Below are 19,423 nucleotides of genomic sequence, written 5' to 3'. Positions count from 1 at the left end.
ATGTGAAAGTGCTGAAGCGGTAAAGGTGGGAATCGTGGAAATGACGGAGAAACAACAAAGTGGAGAACCGAGTCGCAGGATCCGCATCTAGGGCTATCCATTTATTTCCCAATTTCACGTGAAGAATGACATTCGCCCCGCTAAAAGATCTCGGAACGAAACCGTGTGATTTTCTCGTTTAAACACAACCCTGGAGATGATCTTAGACGATGGGCGGGTAGGATTCTTCAAAAGTTTATTGCAAAGATGTGCACATACGATGAATACGATAAGATACGATTGAGATTTTTCAGCCTCGGATTCCGGAGTCCGGAATGAAGGGCGTAGAAGGATCGCCTGCTTGAAGATTTTTAATACCTATATTTAGTTCTGATGACACATGGTACCTGCATGGGAAGAGGAGATTCAAGGTGTGGCAAATATGCGGTTTCCGAGTATTGTTTTCCAGCTGCGGCAATAAGAGATATTGCTAACTCTTCTTGATTTGTTGTAGCCGAGCTGATGGAAAATACTGGGTAAGATTTGCTCAATGCAGATGCTTGTGAACTTAAAGTGAGCGAATACCACATGAGTGATTGAACCCCTTTATTCTTCGGCATCTTTGGCTTTTTTTGACAGTTTTCTGACCTTCTTTGCTGGCAGTATCTCTAGTTGCACAGCAAGAACTGCCCATGCTCTTCACTTTTGCTTCTTCTTGATATTACTACGTTCTTATGGCTTTGTCACAAGCTAATTCTAGAGGATCTCATATATTGCGTTCCGGTATTGCTCTCTTTGCGCAACTTATTTGCTCTTGCGCTTCTTCACATCTTCTCTATTCTTTGCTTGTTGAGCTGCTTTTTGGATAGCATCCGTCATTCTCTCTCGATGTTTAGTTTACTTTTAGCAGCATCTTGATCTTTCAACGTTAGATCTGCAACTCTTTTACTCCTTACATCTTTTCGTGTCAGTTTGCTCTTCAAATTCTATACAATTTTGACTTCTGTCCCTTCGAATTCTTTTCTTACTCGGCTCGGGTATTTCGTCTGGTCTTACTAGTATTGTACTTGGATCGATACACCTTTTACTTGACTGTATGCTGCTTGCAAAACAGCATCATATCTTCGTGCTTGTACCAGCTTCGTATGCTAGGCTTTCACCAAGCTTGCCGAGTCTATTCTACAGCCTTTAATCTCAACTTCTTTGCTGATGATTCCTCTTTCATTCTATTGGTAAAAGTAAAAGACTATTTGTGTGTAGACAAATTATTTGGAATGCCTGGTTGAGGCCAAAGATTGAGACCCGTTATATTGTTATATTGAATTCAGAAGTTGAGGCACTCCGAGTGCTGGGTCGCAGTAGGGACTTTCGGAAATTCTGGATCAAATGATGTACCGTCGTCTCCATCTCACTGAGATTCTGTCCAAATCAAACTACAGAACTTCCATGCTACTTTGATTGGTGTAAAGCTCTCAGAACCTGCTTTGGAATTCGAAATTTCAAGATCAGCTATATATGGAGCTAATAGTGTCTCGTGATTTTCAAGATGATTCTTCTGAGAAACGTATCACATGACTATTTTCCTCTTTGTAACTCTCTATCTCGCAGTAGACCCTACAGTGAGCACCACGGGGAAAGCGTAACTTGATAGTACTTCTATAAATGTAAATTAATTAAGTGCGACCTGCGCTTTCATCAAATTTTATATACGCCGCATGCCTAGGATATGAACAATAGACTTCAACAGCCACCCTTACACCAGTGTAAACTCTTCCTCCATCACCCTCAGCTTTCCAGAGTAATTCTTTCCATTCTTCTGCTGTATGACTCGTTCAATATCCTGAACTGGTACAAATGCCCTACCAATAACTCTCCACTTCCCTAATTCCTTCTCCATCCTCAACACAACTTGATGCTTACAGCCAGCCAGATAACAAATGACATCTCCCTCCATGGTACCTTCAGCAGTCATGGCTAAAAGTCCATTCTTACAAACAGTAATTTTCAATGTCTCCTCCCAAGGTCCATATGAATTCACCAAGTTCATTTTGTTGCCAAAAATCTTAAGAATCTCGGCCTTCTGGTCGTTGCCACTAAAAAAAAGTACCAGCGTACCACCTCTTCACGGCGTATCCTGCACCCACTAATGCAACTATCAGCACCAAGGATAGTACGAAAACCCATATAATTCCGATACCAAAAACTACAGACTTCTGGCTGTGGCGCGGAACCAAAAAAACAATGGGCAGAACTCCCATAAGGATGATCAAAAAATATGTGAGTCTACGATGTTGAAAATACCAACCGAAGTGCTGTTTTTTCCAAATCTCTTTTTTGCTATAAAGGGCCCATTGATTCAAGGTCTTTCCGTGCATTAGGAATGGCTTTGAGGCATACTTTGATCGAGATTCGATGTTTCGGGGTGGTAGCATCCCCTTGGTGACCCTTTTAAACTGAACGCAATAAAATGCATACCAAAGAAGTCCTATGATGCCCTCATCTTTCCTTTCGAAATCTTCTTGACGGAAACATAAAGACAACGAATTCAATATGTGAGCTTTGCTATAGGTTATCTGTTCGACCCGTAAATGATCAGGCTGTTGAAAAGCGTGGCCCGAAGTCAGACGCATTCGTGGGTTTGTCGTCCATACAGTATCTTGAACAGTACCCAGTTGTGTTCCCATGAGATTTAACCATTTTCCATTGTAGCTTCGAGTGTGCAACTTTCGAATTTCATGTCCAGAATCGACATTTTCTATGCGCTTAATCTTCTCTGCCCTTTCTAAAATAAATTTGGATGTGGCGTTCCAGCATGATGAAGATATCCAGTTAAGGGACCAAGAAGGTAAAAGTAACTCTCGAGATCTGAATTTATAAGATTGAGTTAATATAACGTCGAGAGAGCCTTCCCTTTGAGCAAATGCCATTGTTAAATCGCATAAAATTTCTTCCAATGTTTTTTCGTAGTCAATTATTGGAACTAATACTGAACCATCACTAGAAAAGCCAGCGAGGGCATAGACTCGATCTTGTGGCCATCTACATACTGATTGTTTAGCCAACGTCATTGCTCGACGAAGATCTAAACTGCCATTTTGATAAATGTTGCGAATAGTAGCCACGTGTCGGTAATTCGAAGCTGCTCGTTCCACTTTTCAATCTCGACGTTTCAGCTCATTGCTCAGGAACCTAATGGCTATAGCTAGTTGGTCATATGTTATGGATGCAACATCGCCGCACAGAAACAGAACGTCGGATGCCACAGCAATTTCCTGGATGATCCACATCCTTGCCCAGTATTCTCAATTGAAAAAGTCTCTGAGCGAGGCTGTAAGCTCTTTACATCCTGGAATGTTGCAACGATAACAAACGTTGCAGTTAAGGGATGTGAATAGTTTCGAAAGTGATATTCGACGCAATAGTGAGTCGATGCGATGGGGATTTGATAGTGCTAGGTCCTTCATGGAATTCATGGCAAATGCTGACAATCCACTTGAATCCAATCCGAGTCATGTGTAGACTATTTTCGCTTTTGAGTAGATCTGTGTCATAAGTCGGACTCGAAAGCTTTTCTCCTGATTGTCACTTTGTTTGATACAGACTGCATCAGTCTATACTAGTTCAATAGCCATTCTTCGGAGCCTGATGAGAGCTTTAGCAAGATTGATACCGACACTGACTCTGACATTGTCAATCCATATTACTGATTGTTCTGGAGAGCTACCCCAACAGTAGGATAAAGCGGTATAGTCTTCCATATACTTGTCCACCAGAGACATGGTTTTCATTTCGCATTGTACAGGCGACTCATCAGGACCAGCCAGAATCGACAGCACTCGTATTTCATACTTCTCATTCTTTAGAGGGAAATACTAATAGGCTGACTGAGTTGACATAATTTTGGTTATTCAAAGCGTGGTAAGGCGTTATCTATAACACCGATATATTTAGGATCTAAATGTAATTGTATTTGTGAATGCACTACTCACATAATACTAAACCTCACCTTTACCGGGCTGCCAGGTTGCCAATGTGATCTAAACACGCAAACAGGATTGCTTCTTTTGAGATTTGGATTGGAATCTATTGATATCGCAGCGTAGTAATCTTCAAAATGGTGGAGACAGGATATAAGTAAGTTGATGAGGATGTTGAGGTATGAGAAGGCAGTATTTGGATGTCATATACTTGCAAATATTTTTCCTTTCGCCATTACTGTCTGTAGTCTTACTGACAAACCTTCGATGCGAATACCTTCTCATTGTTCATAGAAAACAGGAGGTATTGCTGGTCGACTGGACTATTGGTGCTTTAAACGCTGACGCTGACTCGACCAGGCTAGTTTATCAATCGAGTTTCATCTGAAGAAGAGGTAGGACCAAAGAGAGTGTATGTATTTGAGAAAAACAATACTTGAGCCGCTGCATCTCAGCGGCGTAAAATTTTACAGATGATATCAAAATACTAGATGAGTAGGTAGGTAATTGATACAAAATACCCAAGATAGAACAAGAACAGGATTGAGAAAGCACGCCAAAGAAGATTTTCCCGGCATTTCACAGCTTGCTTGAAGATTTCTTTTACATACCATACCTACTGTGGTCAGAAATATGATAAATTAGAGGTAGCAAATCCGACAGATTAATTTGATGAAACTTACTGACTCTTTGAAAGGTAATTTGGAGAGAGGGGACGAGCCCTAAGAACTCGGAACGACATTTTTGAGATGTGCAACAGACCAGATTCAAAAGAAATGATCACGTGGCATTCTTGAACGAGCCTATCTAGGTACCTAGTGAGGTTTATAGGAATAGAAAGATTAAGAGAACGAAAGATAATGTTTCATGCTTAATTTTAGGACTAAAAAGGGTTTCCAATGTAGTCTGTCAAGTTAACTTCAGTTATGCAGATCCACCCAATTAGATCCAATTAGATCCAATTAGATGCAGATTTCCAGATCTTAGATTAGGGCTAGATCAAACACCCCACCCCCAAGCACACCTATTAATAAATCAGTCACTCCGCACGTCATAATTTCCGTTGAAGGAAGTACATGAACGTATCTACTGGAACTATTTATTGTGAATCATATTTAAATCAGTTCTCCCGCGGATCATATTCCTCTTTCGACGAAAGCAAATAATCTAAATCAATAATCTATGTTGTGAATCATACTTAGACTTGTGACGATCCCTGTCTGAACCCCTCTATTCTATGGTGAATCTTATCAACGAAACACATGATATACCTAACTCCCACGCCAAACCTCGACCTTAGATTTTCTTCCAAGTGTATAAATTTGACAATCCATCCCAGAATCCTATCCAAATTCCATCACAGCTACATCCTCATACTTCGTCTCTAACGAAATTTTCATCTGCGCTTCCAAGAAAGAGAGCCTTTGAACAACAGTATATCTAACAAGATGACTGCGATACCTCCAGATACAGCTGATGCTGCTGACTCCCCAATATTTCACCCTACCGATGCGGATGCTCTTACAAGAGCGGGTCACTTGAAGCCAGCGCATGGAAGAAGACGTGAAGTGTCATTGCATCTAATGTCTGAGGAGTATATCTCAAGCTCGAGTGGGTCAGAAGATACGCAGATAGTTCCAGATCTACTTGTGTCTCCGGAGACACTGATATATCTCGGGTGGGGGTTACAAAAAGCTGGAGAGATTTGGAGCAGATGGCGAGAGATCAAAGAAGCTGAGACAGAAGATGGGCAAGAGGTTATTGAGATGGAGTTTTTAGGGTTCGTCCTTGAAAGATACGTTCCGGAGGTCAACATTTCAGATGGTCGGGAGGCGTGTATTGAGCAAATGGAGCTCTGGGGATTGGCGGGTGAGCTGATCAACTGCATAATGGCAAGTGCATTTGAAGGTGTACGGATGACCGAAACGATTCAGTACTGGGTCCGCGACACGATGAGTATTCGATACTTAGGTCTTGAGGGGTTACAAAAGAATAGTGCCAGAAGAGACGAGAGGAGGAGAAATGGCACCGAAGATGGTGAGTCTGAGATAAGAGCTGCGGTTGCAAGAGCGCCTTCATCAGCCGTACCTGGACATACGATACTCTACAAAGCCATTTCCAGCACCCGAGTTGCGTATTTATCGGATGGAAGTATAGATATCGAATCTCTCGCGAGCTTGCCGCCAACAGATTTCAGAGGAAGGATCTTTGCACCAATTTACTTCACCCCGAGCCTCAGTGTCGCGAAAGTATATCGCGGTTATGTCCGAAACCGAACATCATCCCCAGCCTTGATGATACAGATGATTGTACCGAATTCTTTCTTAGAGGCTCTCCCCCCATACGTTTGTCCATTCGGAGATCTGTGGAAGCAGGTTGTGTATACCTGTAGAGGAGGTGCAAATTTACGAGGTACCATGGCTAGGATGCACAGTCATGCACTAATCATCGCTCCTATTGCAAAGGGAGACAATAACGCCATTGCTCGTCTTAGAGATTGGCGAGAGGTTACACTGAACAACGTCATGCACGTGGATGGGGAAAAGGCCATCCAGTACGTTTTCCAGACAGAATCTGTGTTTCGAGAGCTAGAAGAGGTGTGCGAGCTGAGCGTGATCAAGGTTTAGGTTATGCTATTGGTGTTATTTAGTTACGATGACGGTGCTTAGGGGTCTCGACTTGTTGCTTCAATAGCCACGATGGTTACATATTCAATGGTTCAGTAGTTTCGATGAGTTTCGATAATAGATAATAGATAATAGATATTCGATGGTTTAAATATTTTTACAATGCTATGAATTTCAACAATACCTAGTACACATTGACTGTTGAGCAGACTTCGTAAAGTGTATACACAAAGCATATAGAGTAAAAGGTATTGTAATTCTGCCCCTTCGAATAAAAAAGGAACACTATTCAATATAGATATTACTATCCTATCTATTACTTACATACGAAGTGTATGAGAAGTGGTGCCCATGATGGTGGGGTGGACAGGACACTGGATATCTCTTAATATATCAACTTGTATGTATATCTTAGGGATTGTTACAATTATTCACTTGAGATGAGACGATTAAATGATAACTTTTGATATCAAACAATCAAAGAATGAATTTGTTATAAATCTCGGCAGTTGAGAAGTATCCCTCCCGTCTCTACCCAGGAGAGAAAAGAGGGTAGAATTGATCACTCTAATAAATTCTATAATAAATCTATTGATGTTGACATTACAATAGTTAATAATGTTGAATAGATCTTTGAATAATTTTGAATTATAAAAGTATTTAAACATTTAGTACTTTGAATTGGAATGAAACAATTGGATTGTTGAAGTGCTTTGCCAGTGGTCAATTCCGGCCTGCGAAGAGCCCGTCAATCCATGCCATCATGCACCTTCCTGATGGACGAACCCCAAGAACTATGAACGACACTCTTATTATTAAGATATGCAACAAACCAGGAAAATGAATGATCATGTGATACAGTCAAACGAGACTACTCATTGGCTGACGAAACCGGAGTATCATCGGGAAAAAGAGAACACTGGGATGTACCATTTTGCAACAAAAGAGACCGTGGCACCATAAATCATGTGTAATTGGGTACTTCCAACAACCTGCTGCTTCCAAACTTAAGAATGTGAGGCAAGCTGGAGAGTAACAAGAGAGCGAAAAAATGTCTACCAAAAATGTAAAAGGGAGAAGTGCATCAACTCAGAACTCTCCGAGGGGGGACGAACCCCACCTTTTCAAGCACTCACTTTCGAGACACCTCAAGGAATCCCCATTAGCCAAACTCGGGTTCAGCGACTCGTCTCATGTTGACGGCAAGCAGAAACTTATATCTCAGAAATGATGATTATACGAGATGGCAAAAACTTCCGTGCCAAAAACCTACTATTGGTGGCGTGAATGCGAATCAGGAGATGATGGACATATTATGTAAGTAAGTAAAAGGCTTAATTATACGATACAGTTGAGACAGGGAGGCTCAGCAGGATAGGCATCATCAATATAGCGAGAAAGTGGAATGCGCAGCAGTAATACATACGCGTACAAATGCAAGTCGATATTCGATCTCAGATGAAGCCGATGAATAGGTTCATTGGCATTTGTAATTGTATGGTAGGTATGGATATTTTGCTAATAAGTGTATCTGTCTAGTAGTATTTGGTATTGATGATGGCGTTCTTCTATTGTAAGAACATCAAGATAGGGAAGGCAAAAAGAAGCATCGCATAGTTCATTCTTCATTCGATATTGGTTGGCTTGAGTGACCTGATTGACCTGATTGACCTGATTGACCTGACTGACCTGATTGATTGACCGATTGACACATCACCTACTCCGTTCACGTACATGCACATACACATACAGACCAGACATACATACATAGCACAGCCTTCAAACGTTCGCTTAAACAATGAAAGCGTGAAAGCGACATCCCATCCCCTCATCCGATCTCTGAAGCCAACTGGGGCAATGGTATGAACTACATAATAAAGAAAAAAAGATCATCAGTCAGTCCTCTTAATAGACATTATTAAGTTCGCCATCGGTGAATATAGAAGTTGTTGTTTTGATATCCAATAGGACTACCGATATCTTACTCCACTCATAAATCAATCTCATACAGTCACACCTAATCTCACACTTTGCTTTTGCTTGATTTCAACTTCTCTCATACAACATCCATTCAATACCTACCTAGGTACTGGAGGGAACGAATTCCATTTCCATTTCCATTTCCATTTCCATCCACCTCACATCCATTTCCCAATATAATACCTATACAAACCTACAATCGTCGGAGATTATAATTTGAAAAAACTTCTTCTCTTCTTCAAATTTTCTTGGAGATCAAAATAAAGATTTGATTTTAATTTCGCTTTCCCCGGCTTTTTCTTCTTACATAGAACTAACAAGGCCGGCCATATTTCCACCTAACGTCATTCGATTTTTCGACCCCGGGTCTTTTTAACCTTTCTCTTAACTACAACAACAACAACAAATCCATTCCTTCTTCCTTCCTTCCGATAACCACACACCGTCTATCGAAATCTTTTCTTATCATTTTGATCGCAAACAATTGAAATTACAGCATTGATATTTTGCATCAATTGATTCAGTCAATATGTCGTACACTCAACAATATCAAGGTATTGGTGGAAATCCATATCAAAACTCGGGTGCTGCTGAAGCCGGCTATGGAGGTGTAAGCAAAATTCAATTTCATCCTCATCCTCATCCTCTCTTCATTATCATTACAACATATGTGCGCAACATTATTATAGAAATACTAACGCTATGATAGAACAATGCAGGCCAGCCAGGGCTTTCCCACGAAATGTCAAACTACTCCGAAGGATCCAACTATTCCTCCGGTACACCCGGCGCCATTCCACCTCCAAGTAGCAACGTCCTTACTCAACAGGCTTTCCTCGATCGCGTTGACTTTGCCAAATCCGAAATTCGTTCTCTATCCTCTAATATCTCCCAAATTGCCACTCTCCACCAACGCGCCCTCTCTTCCCCCGATTCTTCCTCCACCGCCTCCCTCGAAAATCTTGTAACACAAACCCAGCTCAAAAACACTCAAATTCGTGACCAGATCAAGTATTTGGAAGGTGATGCGATCAAGACTCAAGATGGGACCAAGAATATCAAGAGCACGCAAGCTAAGAAGTTGAAGACGGAATTCGAAAATCAATTGCAGCAGTATAGGGAAGAGGAGTTGAATTATAGAAACGAATATAGACGCCAAATTGGACGACAGTACCGTATTGTTAACCCTGAAGCTACGGAGGCGGAGGTCGAGGAAGCTAGTCAGATGGATTGGGGTTCGGAAGGTGTTTTCCAAACTGCTGTATGTTCTATCCTATCTTGATTTTGGGTCCCCCTGCCATTTGATACTCTCAAAGATTAATTCCTCACCTCTAAAATCATTCTAACAAACTATTCAGCTCAAATCCAATCGATCTGGACAAGCATCTTCAGTTCTCGGAGCCGTTCGTGCTCGTCACAACGAACTTCAACGTATTGAAGCTACTCTCACCGATCTTGCAGCTATGTTCGCCGATATGGCCCAAATAGTCGAAGCTCAAGATCCAGTTGTCGAACATACCGAACAAAACGCCATCAAAACCGCTGAAGATGTCGACAAAGCAAATGTTCAAATTGACAAGGCGAATGAACATGCTCGTCGTAGAAACAGACTCAAGTGGTGGTGCTTGTTGGTTACGCTCATTATTATCCTGGCCATTGCGCTCGGTGTCGGTCTGGGTGTTGGACTGGCGGTCAAGGGGTCCAAGACTGCTACTAGTTAAAGGCCTGCATGAACGCGCGGTAGTAGTTGAAATTTTCTAATGGATTTGAGCTCGTGAGTCTTCCGGGGCACGAAGTATGATGGAGGGGTGGGGGTTTGAAAGCAATTGACAGATTCAACGAATGATGTGGTTCCACAGGACCATAAAGGGGATGGGACAGAATCTTGTATGTTGTATAGTTGTTTGGGGCATCATCTTTCGTAATTTCTTTTTTTTTCTCTACTTGCGCGCGTTTCTTTTCTACTCTTTCTACGAATGAATTGGGGTCTTTAATGCACAACGGGATGGACGAGTCACATATCATGTTATGCAAAAAGCTTGGGGTTTTTTACATAAGTATTTTAATATTATGACGACGGGATGGGTTGGGGTTTGGGGGGGGGGACTATGACTATGGCATAGTTTGGGGAGAACGAGAGGAAGAACGGGAGAAGAGAGAAACTGGGGAGATGGTTGGGGACACCTGCAGGTTCTTTAATAAGGCATGATTGTGCTTCCAGTGGTTGGAAGTGGAGTTCATGAAGGAGGGAGAAAGGAAGCCAATATAATGAAATGCAAAAATAAACGAATGTCCTTTAGTAATCAACCAATTATACATGTGTGCTTGCTTGTTTGGAGTGGTCGGAATTCCTCCCAAATTTTAGGAGTGAGCGGACGGTCTTGAGGTTGTAGATCTGACGATCTTGCAGATTCTACCCGTAGCTTCACATCAAGTCACCTAAAGCTTTGATACGGATACCTCATGCTACTCCTCATTATCTGAGCCTATATTCAATCGAAATATGTTATCAATCATATGTTCAACAAAACCCCTTCTCGCCTTCTCTCTATCTCCGTCTCTGTGTAGCTTATCCGCCAATTCGCCATTTCATCAATACACCAATTCTTATAATCTTTCCCATATTCCCGTATACCAATCGACTACAAGACACCGCACCCACCTCATGTTCATGCACTTTTCACTGACACCACATAAAACCCGCTGCACGAGCCCATAAAACTTCAACCCTGAACCCTTACCGATGAATTCGTCAGCCTTGCACTATCGAACTAGATTGACCAATCATATTCCATCGGTATATCTTCGGACTACTTCAAGGACAGCTTTCAACTGCTAATTCTAGGCCTGAGCACATCTTCATAGCACTGAAATCAATATCTCCAAATTTCGAGACTTCTTTTGTTTTCTTGAATTTCAAGTGTGAAGTTTTCGATGGATTGTGTTGGTTCTTGAAGTTTTGTCCACTTCTTATTCTTAGCCTCATTTTCGTGCTTGTTTCTCGTTCTTTAAGGAGACTTTTTATTGGGGAATCAATCGAATTGAGAGGATCAAGAGGATTGCACATGTGAATATTGCAAAGGAGGGAGAGATTGATTTGGAGAATTGTATGCGCAAAGGAAAAGAAGAGAACTCCAAAGGGACAGGACGAACGAAACGAGTCTGGTAAAATGAATGGATTTTCAGATCATGGGTTGGATGAGGGGTCGTTTGGGGAGAAGGGGGGGATTGTGAAGGCTTTTGATGCTTTTCGTATGTTTCATTCTTTTGCTTGTGTACACTTTTGCTTGCGATCATATATTGGGCTGCAATTGCATCTAATTGCCCGTTCATTTTGAAGCATATAATCAACATGGAAGATCACCAGCTAACTTTCCCACTCAACAGCCAAAGCAAAGCCACAATATATAACACAAACTTCTGGGGGCGGCAAATGGACCGTCGCCATGATGCTCGTGTCCTTCGCTCTTCTCGTCTCCGAATTCATGCGTTGGTGGACTGGCCATGAAACCCACACCTTCGTAGTTGAGAAGGGTGTTGGACATTCCCTACAGATAAACATGGATATGGTTATCAAAATGAAATGTTCGGAGATCCATATTAACGTACAAGATGCGGCTGGTGATCGCATATTAGCTGGAATAATGCTCAAAGAGGATGCGACAAATTGGAAACAATGGGTGGATGCAAAGGGTATACATCAACTGGGTAAAGATGCACACGGAAGAGTGATTACCGGGGAGGAATATCACGAGGAGGGATTTGGAGAGGAACATGTTCATGATATTGTGGTATTGGGAGGAAAGAAGAGGGCGAAGTTCGCGAAGACCCCAAGAGTTAAGGGTGGTCCTAAGGGAGGTGATAGTTGTAGGGTTTATGGAAGTTTGGAGGTTAATAAGGTGCAAGGAGACTTTCATATCACTGCAAGGGGTCATGGATATCCGGAGATGGGACAACATTTGGATCATAGTGGTTTGTATTCCTCTTTCTTTTCCTTTTCTGCTTGTGAATGTTTTGAATAACTGCTGACGCAATATAGCATTCAATTTCTCCCATATAATCAACGAGTTATCATTCGGCCCCTTCTACCCCTCCCTTCTCAACCCCCTCGACCGCACCATCGCCGGCACACCCAACCATTTCCACAAATACCAATACTTCCTCTCCATAGTCCCAACTCTTTACTCCCTCTCGCCATCGGCATTTTCTCCCTCGTCATCTCCCACTCTTCTACGCACAAATCAATACGCTGTTACATCACAAGAACATATTGTAGGCGAACGCAGCATACCGGGTATATTCTTCAAATATGATATTGAACCGCTTCTTTTGACAGTAGAGGAAAGTAGAGATGGATTCTTGAGATTTGTGGTTAAGGTTGTCAATGTTGTGAGTGGTGTGTTGGTGGCGGGCCATTGGGGATTCACGATTACAGAGTGGGGGTTGAGGGTTTGGGGACGGAGAAGTGGGAGAGGTGCGAAGGGTATGTTGGATAGTGGAAAGTACAATGAAGATTAGATGGTTGGGAGCAATTTCGTCACATGCAGGTAAAGCTCGAGACGGCAAAAGCGCATGGGAAGAGAGGAAGAAGGAAATAGGGAAGGAGAAGAGAATTGAAGAATATAGGTATTTATATATTCACACACACCAGGAGTTTAGGCAGGAAATTGGGAATGGGAAATGGATATATCATATCTAAATCGAAATGCAAAAAGACTAAAAATACCAGCAATTTCGTATCATGGAGAAAGTGAATGATCGTCAATTTGATTTTTACGGTCTTTCTACAGATGCCTTGTTTTCTTTTTGTAAAATCGCTTATTGTTTCTTGCGTTTTGAATGGAACTTGTTGTTAACTGTGATTGTTGATGTCAGAATATTGGCCTACCTAGTGGGTAGTAGTGAGTGAGTGTAGTTACTTCACTGTCCAGATGGTGTCACCAGATATTTGTTGTATTCATTTTCTTTCCTATCCTTTGAGACCGACCTTGAGCTGAGCCCTTCAGTTTGGGTATACGTAGGTAGGTATTGGATGTTGGGTTCTTGTTTGCTCTCCTCGCTTGGGGGAGGGTTGTTTTTGGAAATAGAGATGGGGAATAGAGATTGGAAATAGGGAATAGGGGATGGAGGATGAATGATGAAGGATGGATGGTGTGGTGTGGTGTATGTTATATGTGGTATGTAGTGTAGATGAAATGAGTATTGTAGGGTATAATATTCTTGTGATGGGGTTGAATCAGTGGGGGTAGAGGGGAGGTAAGGGTGGGAGGGGAGAAGAATATGGTAAAGGGTTGTTTGGAAGTTGGATGTGGAGAGTGATGTGGAGGGTGATGTACATGAGAATCAGACTGTGGGTCAGAATGACAGGAGAGAGGGGAGAGGGAAGAAATGGTAGGCTTGAAGTTAAGAGGGTTTGTTGAGTTGAAGTGCTGGAGATTAAGTGCTTGGTAAGTGAATAATTTTCTCAGGTGAGTTCTTACTTTCTCTATTTCTTTCTATTCTTCCTTTTAGTAGCTTCAGGATGCAGGATACAGGATTGCCTTGACGTCTTGGATCGCTGCTTACGTTCTCAGATTCCTGCTCGGATTCTGAGAGAAGTGGTAGGCGCATTATGTAAGTAAGCGAGGGAGTAGACCGGGTATGGTTTGTAAGTTGATGGTGGGATACTTGAGGATTATAGCGCCTTCAATTTACAGAGGATACAAGGTAAGTAGGTGTAAGTATGGGATTGGAGGCGAAGGCTTCTGCATCTTGGTATTATGAGTTTTTGTGGTTCTTTAATTTGAGTTCTGTGTTGTCGATGTATTGTTTAATGCTATCTTTCTCACCTTGTCAAAATTTATGCTTGACTTCGAAGTTTCTTTCACATCGCAGATGTGCATCATAGTATATAAGATTATATCTCTTAGTAATTCCGATCAAGTCTTTTCGAAACTCATTTCTTTGAAATACAACTCGTAGTCTTGCTTGGAGTTGAGGCCTGGTATGTGTTCTGATAGAGCAGAAAGGAAGATTGAGAATAATAATGATTGGAGTATAAAGACAAGAAAATGACAGACATGATCTGGGTTCGTGTTATCAATAGTTTCAATCTTTTGTTTCCAATTCGGCCCTTTTGGTCAATCATGGCTGAAGGAAGTGTGGATATTTCTCAGCGAAGCAGTGAGATATTCATGAGGTGAGATGTGTTTCTTCTCGGCTGTACGATTCCAGTGTTTTTTGAAAGCTGGGGAAAATCCGGGGTATGCTCTACCAATGAGAACGAATTCCATCGCTGGGTTTCTGGGATGTCCGATGGGGTAATGACTTGCTTCTTTCGGTCGACAGCATGACTCAAGGATCGTAGAAGTCAGGTTGGAGAATTAAAACATCTCTCAGTTCCTTGTCTCCAATTGGTTGAAATGCATGTTCAGTCATGGATCTCTGGTTGACATGACAGAATCAGAAGCGGAAAGCGTCAATGCCGAAGATAGATTGATAGATCTTCTGCAGCTGCGTATCAGACGACGTAGAATAAAGATGGAATTCAAAGATTTACACTGATAGTATTAAGTTATAAATAAAGTCATGAAGTGAATATATTTTGACAAGGGACAGTTCGAAGCCAATGACATAAGAAAGTCCAGAGGTTGGAAATAGGTAAACGCTCAACGAGTACCACATTGAGCTGCCACGTCTTCAAAAAGTATATAGTATGGCATATTGCATCCTATTGATCTTTTGATTGAGAAGCAGCATTGAAGGTATTAGATGACTGGTGATGATTCTTTTGGGAGATCTTCTTTGTATGTAATTCGGTCCGAAGTTTGGATGTCAAAAAGAATACAGAACACTAGATCAGCTAAGGTAGTACTATGTGGCTGATTCCCCACCGCGGTTAAAGTCCTTGATCATTTCCCCAGACTTGGCTTTTTTATTGAAGAAATCAGCCTCCACCCCCATCATGTTGTGTAAATCATAAATCATCAACCTGGCGATGAGCTTGTAACTTCGCATAATTTCAGAGATCTGCCAAGTCATGGAACACGAATCATGTGTAAATATATTTATACTGTACAGCAGCGGGTTGGAAATGCTCCCACAGCATAAATTCACCGTCACGGGCTTCGACGTCGCCGTCACTGTACAACATCTTACAATACCGACACAATATTAATGCCACATCACACCCCTTCAACATTTGAACTAGAAACAAGCCTGAACACATTTTGATCTCGTACAGGATTGCACAGCATATGTCCTATGCAAGATCTTGGATACCCAGTGTATGTGGCATTCTACCGTCCCCAAGGATGTCAAATGATGTGACATCCATCACCGGCAGCAGGGGTCCGGGGCACACGATATCAAAAAATCTTCTGGAATATCGTATTCTTGTTTTTGTCAACGTGAAAATACGAGATTTCTGGAAGTCAGGTACCAGACGAGAAGATATCACAAGGTATTACTAGAGCATTGTAGGTACAACGACAAACCATGAATGACTTTCCAACATTCAAATCTTTTCCTGTGCCCCTTTAGCTATCTCGAGAAGGCGAGGCCCGTCCATCATCAATAAACAATCGTATCATTTAAATCTTGGCCTATACCGACCATTCGGTAATCGATTTCGGAAGATATTCGTCTCATATTGAAGCCTTAGACTATTTTGTGATAGATATTAGGTGGCCATTGGGAATTCCCCTATCATCCCGCCAAACATCCGAGACGATCTGATGAGTTCAAAAATCCAGAATCAAGTGATGATTCTTAGCTATTCAGTCTGATGTTGCACAAATCGGATAGTAGCAGCGGGACACATTTTTACCTGCCAAGATTCGAAAAGTGTCAAATCATCAATGAACATCTGCTACCAAGAGTAGGATCGGTGCATAAATACCTGGATAGCTCTAGGGACTTGACATGTTTCCGTTTAGAAGTTTGAGCCACCCGAATACTTCATTTATTTTGTTGATATTTGGATAATTTTCCCAATAAAAAATCATTGCTGCAGTGGAGAAAGACTACCTTCCGACTTCACTTCAACCAACAGAGTTGAAGCTTGATATTGCCAGGAGTTGTCTTTCGGCCCCTTTTCAAGATCACATTGAACAATTTAATATCTAATAAACCTGAGCACCAATAGAGATGATGCCAAGTGCATTATTCTATCCTTTAGACAATACGACAAGAGGTGGAATGACTTTCATCATTCACCAAACAACTCATACATTCCACTAAGATTAGTATCTCAATACCTCCTGTCACTGGCTCGGTTAGTTTCACAGAGATTAGTATTGTTTTGCTTCTGATTGTACTTTTTAATGGCAGTTCTTTTAAATACTCTTCATACCTTCAAGTCTACATGGACTTTTCATTCCAGACCTTTCCAACAACTCTGTGTCATTGACACCTTCTTTCGATTCAATCATTTGAAACTTCATCACCATCTTGATCTTAGCAGCTGATCTCACACTCTTTGAATCAACCCATTACATTATTCTCTTACAGTTCAAACATCCAGCATGCAAACAAACACCTTGCTCCAGTTGGCTTTCTGCCTTCTCGCAATCAATGCCAATCCCGCGCTAGCATTCTGGCGTCTACCATGTCAGAATCCAATCGTGGTCCAGAGATCTGACCCAGTTATCTCTCCAGGTAGTGTCTCTGGTCATGTTCATACCATTATGGGGTAAGTTCAGTGTAACTAAGCTCCTTGACATTCTTTGAAACTTTATCTGCTACATGGTACTGACCTTCTTGACCTACAGTGGTAACGGCTTTGGTTTCTCAATGAATTATGCTTCTACCCAAGCATCAACTTGCACTTCCTGTACTGTCACAAAGGCAAGCTTTCACAAAATATGACGGTATAGATCCAGCTGACCGAAATACAGGATCTTTCGAATTATTGGACTCCCACTTTGTATTACAGAGCTCAAAATGGCAGTTTCATCTCTGTCGGTCAAAATGGTGGTGTTACAGTTTACTACTTGTATGTTTACCTTTCAATTCTCTTCCTTCCGTTGAATCATTGCTAATCCTGAATTCCTAGGCAGCGAAGCGACCCATTAGATCCCGAGTACTCCAAAGGCTTGCTGGCCTTCCCCGAAGGCTTCCGCATGGTTGCAGGAAATCCATTCCTCCGATCATACAACGCAAGCTCCTTAGAACAACAAGCAGTCACTTATGTCTGTCTTGGTACTGATAAGCCTCAGACAAATGGTTTCCCAAATTACCCATGCCCATACGGACTCCGAACACAAGTCTTTTTCCCATCATGCTGGGATGGAAAGAATTTGGATTCTCCCGATCACAAGTCTCACATGGCCTATCCTAGTCTTTCCGATAGTGGACATTGTCCTTCCACTCATCCAAAACGTTTAGTCTCTATTTTCTTCGAGATTCTTTGGAATACTCCTGATTTTGCTGATAAAGTAAGTGCATCAACTTTCTCGTTTTTTATCTGCGTGAAAATGTAGACTTTCACTGCCGGACATTCAACACAGTGCAAGTGGAAGAACTCCAAGCCTGCCTTTTAAATATAAGACTTCGATGCTAAAAACAAATTCTCCTCTAGTGGTATGGTAATTCGCAACCATTCGTCTGGTCTATGGGAGACCCAACTGGCTATGGATTTCACGGTGACTTCGTCAATGGCTGGGATGTACCAACTTTACAAAGAGCCGTCAATGAATGTACCGACGAAAGTGGAGTCATAGAAAAATGTCCCGTCTTCAAACTCACAACCAACGAGGTAGCAAACGGTTGCCGAGTTCCTCCATCGGTTCATGAGCAGATTTCGGGTGTTTTGCCTAAGCTGCCTGGTTGCAATGAAGTCCAAAGCGGTCCGGGAAATGCCAGTCCACAAAGCGGATGCGGTGCTACCACCACTATTGGTACACCAATGTGGCCTTATACTGATGTTACGAAATCAAAGAGTTTCGCATATATGGGATGTGGCTTCGATACACCAGGTCAACCTCGAACCCTCCAAGGAGATTCACTTCAAGATGTTACAGGCATGACGATTGAAAAATGTATTGATTACTGCAACAGCAAAGGCTTCAGTATTGCCGGTTTGGAATATTCTACCCAATGCTTCTGCGATAATAAGATGCTTGCTGGTAGAGATCCGGTTCCTGGTCTCATAGGAGGTTGTACAATGCCTTGCTCTGGCAATGATAAACAAATTTGTGGAGACGCAGGTTTACTTTCACTTTACAAGAAGTGTCCGAATTCCAATAACTGCGCCAATATTCAGTAAGGTTACGAATAAACTTCACAAAAGCTTCTTGCTAATCAGATAATTCAGATATCCATTCAATACTGGACCCAAGAAGCGCAAGTCTGAAGAAAGACGCGAGAGACGTCAAAAACGCGATAGCGAGTATGTTTGCCCTTCAAACAGTGTGCTGGCTTCTTCTGTTCATACCTCTGTTTCTCCTTCTGGTTCTGCTTCTTCTTCTTCTTCTTCTTCTTCTTCTTCTTCTTCTTCTTCTTCTTCTTCTTCTTCTTCTTCTTCTTCTTCTTCTTCCGCAATTTTTTCTACGAACTCACCGGCGTCTTCAACATCGCCAAGTTCAACGCCAGCAATATCAAATCTGGGCAATACAATACTATCATCCCCAACTGACCATTCTCCAGCCTCAACGCAAGCATCTAGTGCATCGACAGCGGATCCCGCAGGGCCTTCTAGTAAAACTCCCGTCGAATCGATTTCGAAGTCTTGCGACAAAGAAACCAGAGCTTCATCTTTTTCTCATGCTTCCGGAATCAAAGTCACCACTGTCATTACCACAACCACCACTTTCACAACCGTGACCGCAACAGCTTAGTCTTTCTATTTCTTTACACGCGCATAGCCGTCTCTGCTCCAGA

At 42.0% G+C, this 19,423-nt stretch overlaps 5 protein-coding genes across 5 annotated transcripts; 4 read left to right on the top strand and 1 right to left on the bottom strand.

The window, feature by feature from the left end:
- Window positions 1-1,732: 1,732 nt before the first annotated feature.
- EAE97_004305 (uncharacterized protein) lies at window positions 1,733-2,906 on the bottom strand (the record flags this gene model as incomplete). The annotated part of the gene is made up of 2 exons (XM_038874817.1): window positions 1,733-2,072; window positions 2,098-2,906. The coding sequence occupies 2 exons, from the start codon at window positions 2,904-2,906 to the stop codon at window positions 1,733-1,735; spliced, it is 1,149 nt and encodes a 382-aa protein (XP_038734261.1).
- A 2,498-nt stretch (window positions 2,907-5,404) lies between these two features.
- Window positions 5,405-6,583, top strand: EAE97_004304 (uncharacterized protein; the record flags this gene model as incomplete). Its single annotated transcript, XM_038874816.1, has 1 exon — window positions 5,405-6,583. One exon carries the CDS (start codon window positions 5,405-5,407, stop codon window positions 6,581-6,583), a length of 1,179 nt encoding a protein of 392 aa, XP_038734260.1.
- A 2,509-nt stretch (window positions 6,584-9,092) lies between these two features.
- On the top strand, window positions 9,093-10,284 carry EAE97_004303 (uncharacterized protein; the record flags this gene model as incomplete). Its single annotated transcript, XM_038874815.1, has 3 exons — window positions 9,093-9,173; window positions 9,273-9,824; window positions 9,922-10,284. 3 exons carry the CDS (start codon window positions 9,093-9,095, stop codon window positions 10,282-10,284), a joined length of 996 nt encoding a protein of 331 aa, XP_038734259.1.
- A 1,151-nt stretch (window positions 10,285-11,435) lies between these two features.
- On the top strand, window positions 11,436-13,292 carry EAE97_004302 (uncharacterized protein). Its single transcript, XM_038874814.1, has 3 exons — window positions 11,436-11,815; window positions 11,951-12,535; window positions 12,603-13,292. The coding sequence occupies exons 1-3, from the start codon at window positions 11,734-11,736 to the stop codon at window positions 13,079-13,081; spliced, it is 1,146 nt and encodes a 381-aa protein (XP_038734258.1). The 5' UTR covers window positions 11,436-11,733; the 3' UTR covers window positions 13,082-13,292.
- A 3,775-nt stretch (window positions 13,293-17,067) lies between these two features.
- On the top strand, window positions 17,068-19,380 carry EAE97_004301 (uncharacterized protein; the record flags this gene model as incomplete). The annotated part of the gene is made up of 7 exons (XM_038874813.1): window positions 17,068-17,234; window positions 17,314-17,389; window positions 17,440-17,537; window positions 17,598-17,979; window positions 18,123-18,805; window positions 18,858-18,932; window positions 19,190-19,380. 7 exons carry the CDS (start codon window positions 17,068-17,070, stop codon window positions 19,206-19,208), a joined length of 1,500 nt encoding a protein of 499 aa, XP_038734257.1. The 3' UTR covers window positions 19,209-19,380.
- Between the last annotated feature and the right edge of the window lie 43 nt (window positions 19,381-19,423).

This window comes from Botrytis byssoidea (genome assembly GCF_014898295.1).
Source record: "Botrytis byssoidea strain MUCL 94 chromosome Unknown BBYS_007, whole genome shotgun sequence".
Taxonomy (NCBI): Eukaryota; Fungi; Ascomycota; class Leotiomycetes; order Helotiales; family Sclerotiniaceae; genus Botrytis; species Botrytis byssoidea.
Note: the sequence above shows the minus strand (reverse complement) of the source record. Positions and strands in the feature narration are given on the sequence as shown.

Bases quoted from the DNA above. Each gene is read 5' to 3' on its own strand.
- EAE97_004302 (XM_038874814.1), top strand. From the start codon at position 11,734: ATGAATGGATTTTCAGATCATGGGTTGGATGAGGGGTCGTTTGGGGAG. The intron at 11,816-11,950 runs GTATGTTTCATT...CCCACTCAACAG, and splicing joins GAAGGCTTTTGATGCTTTTC to CCAAAGCAAAGCCACAATAT. The intron at 12,536-12,602 runs GTTTGTATTCCT...GACGCAATATAG, and splicing joins ACAACATTTGGATCATAGTG to CATTCAATTTCTCCCATATA.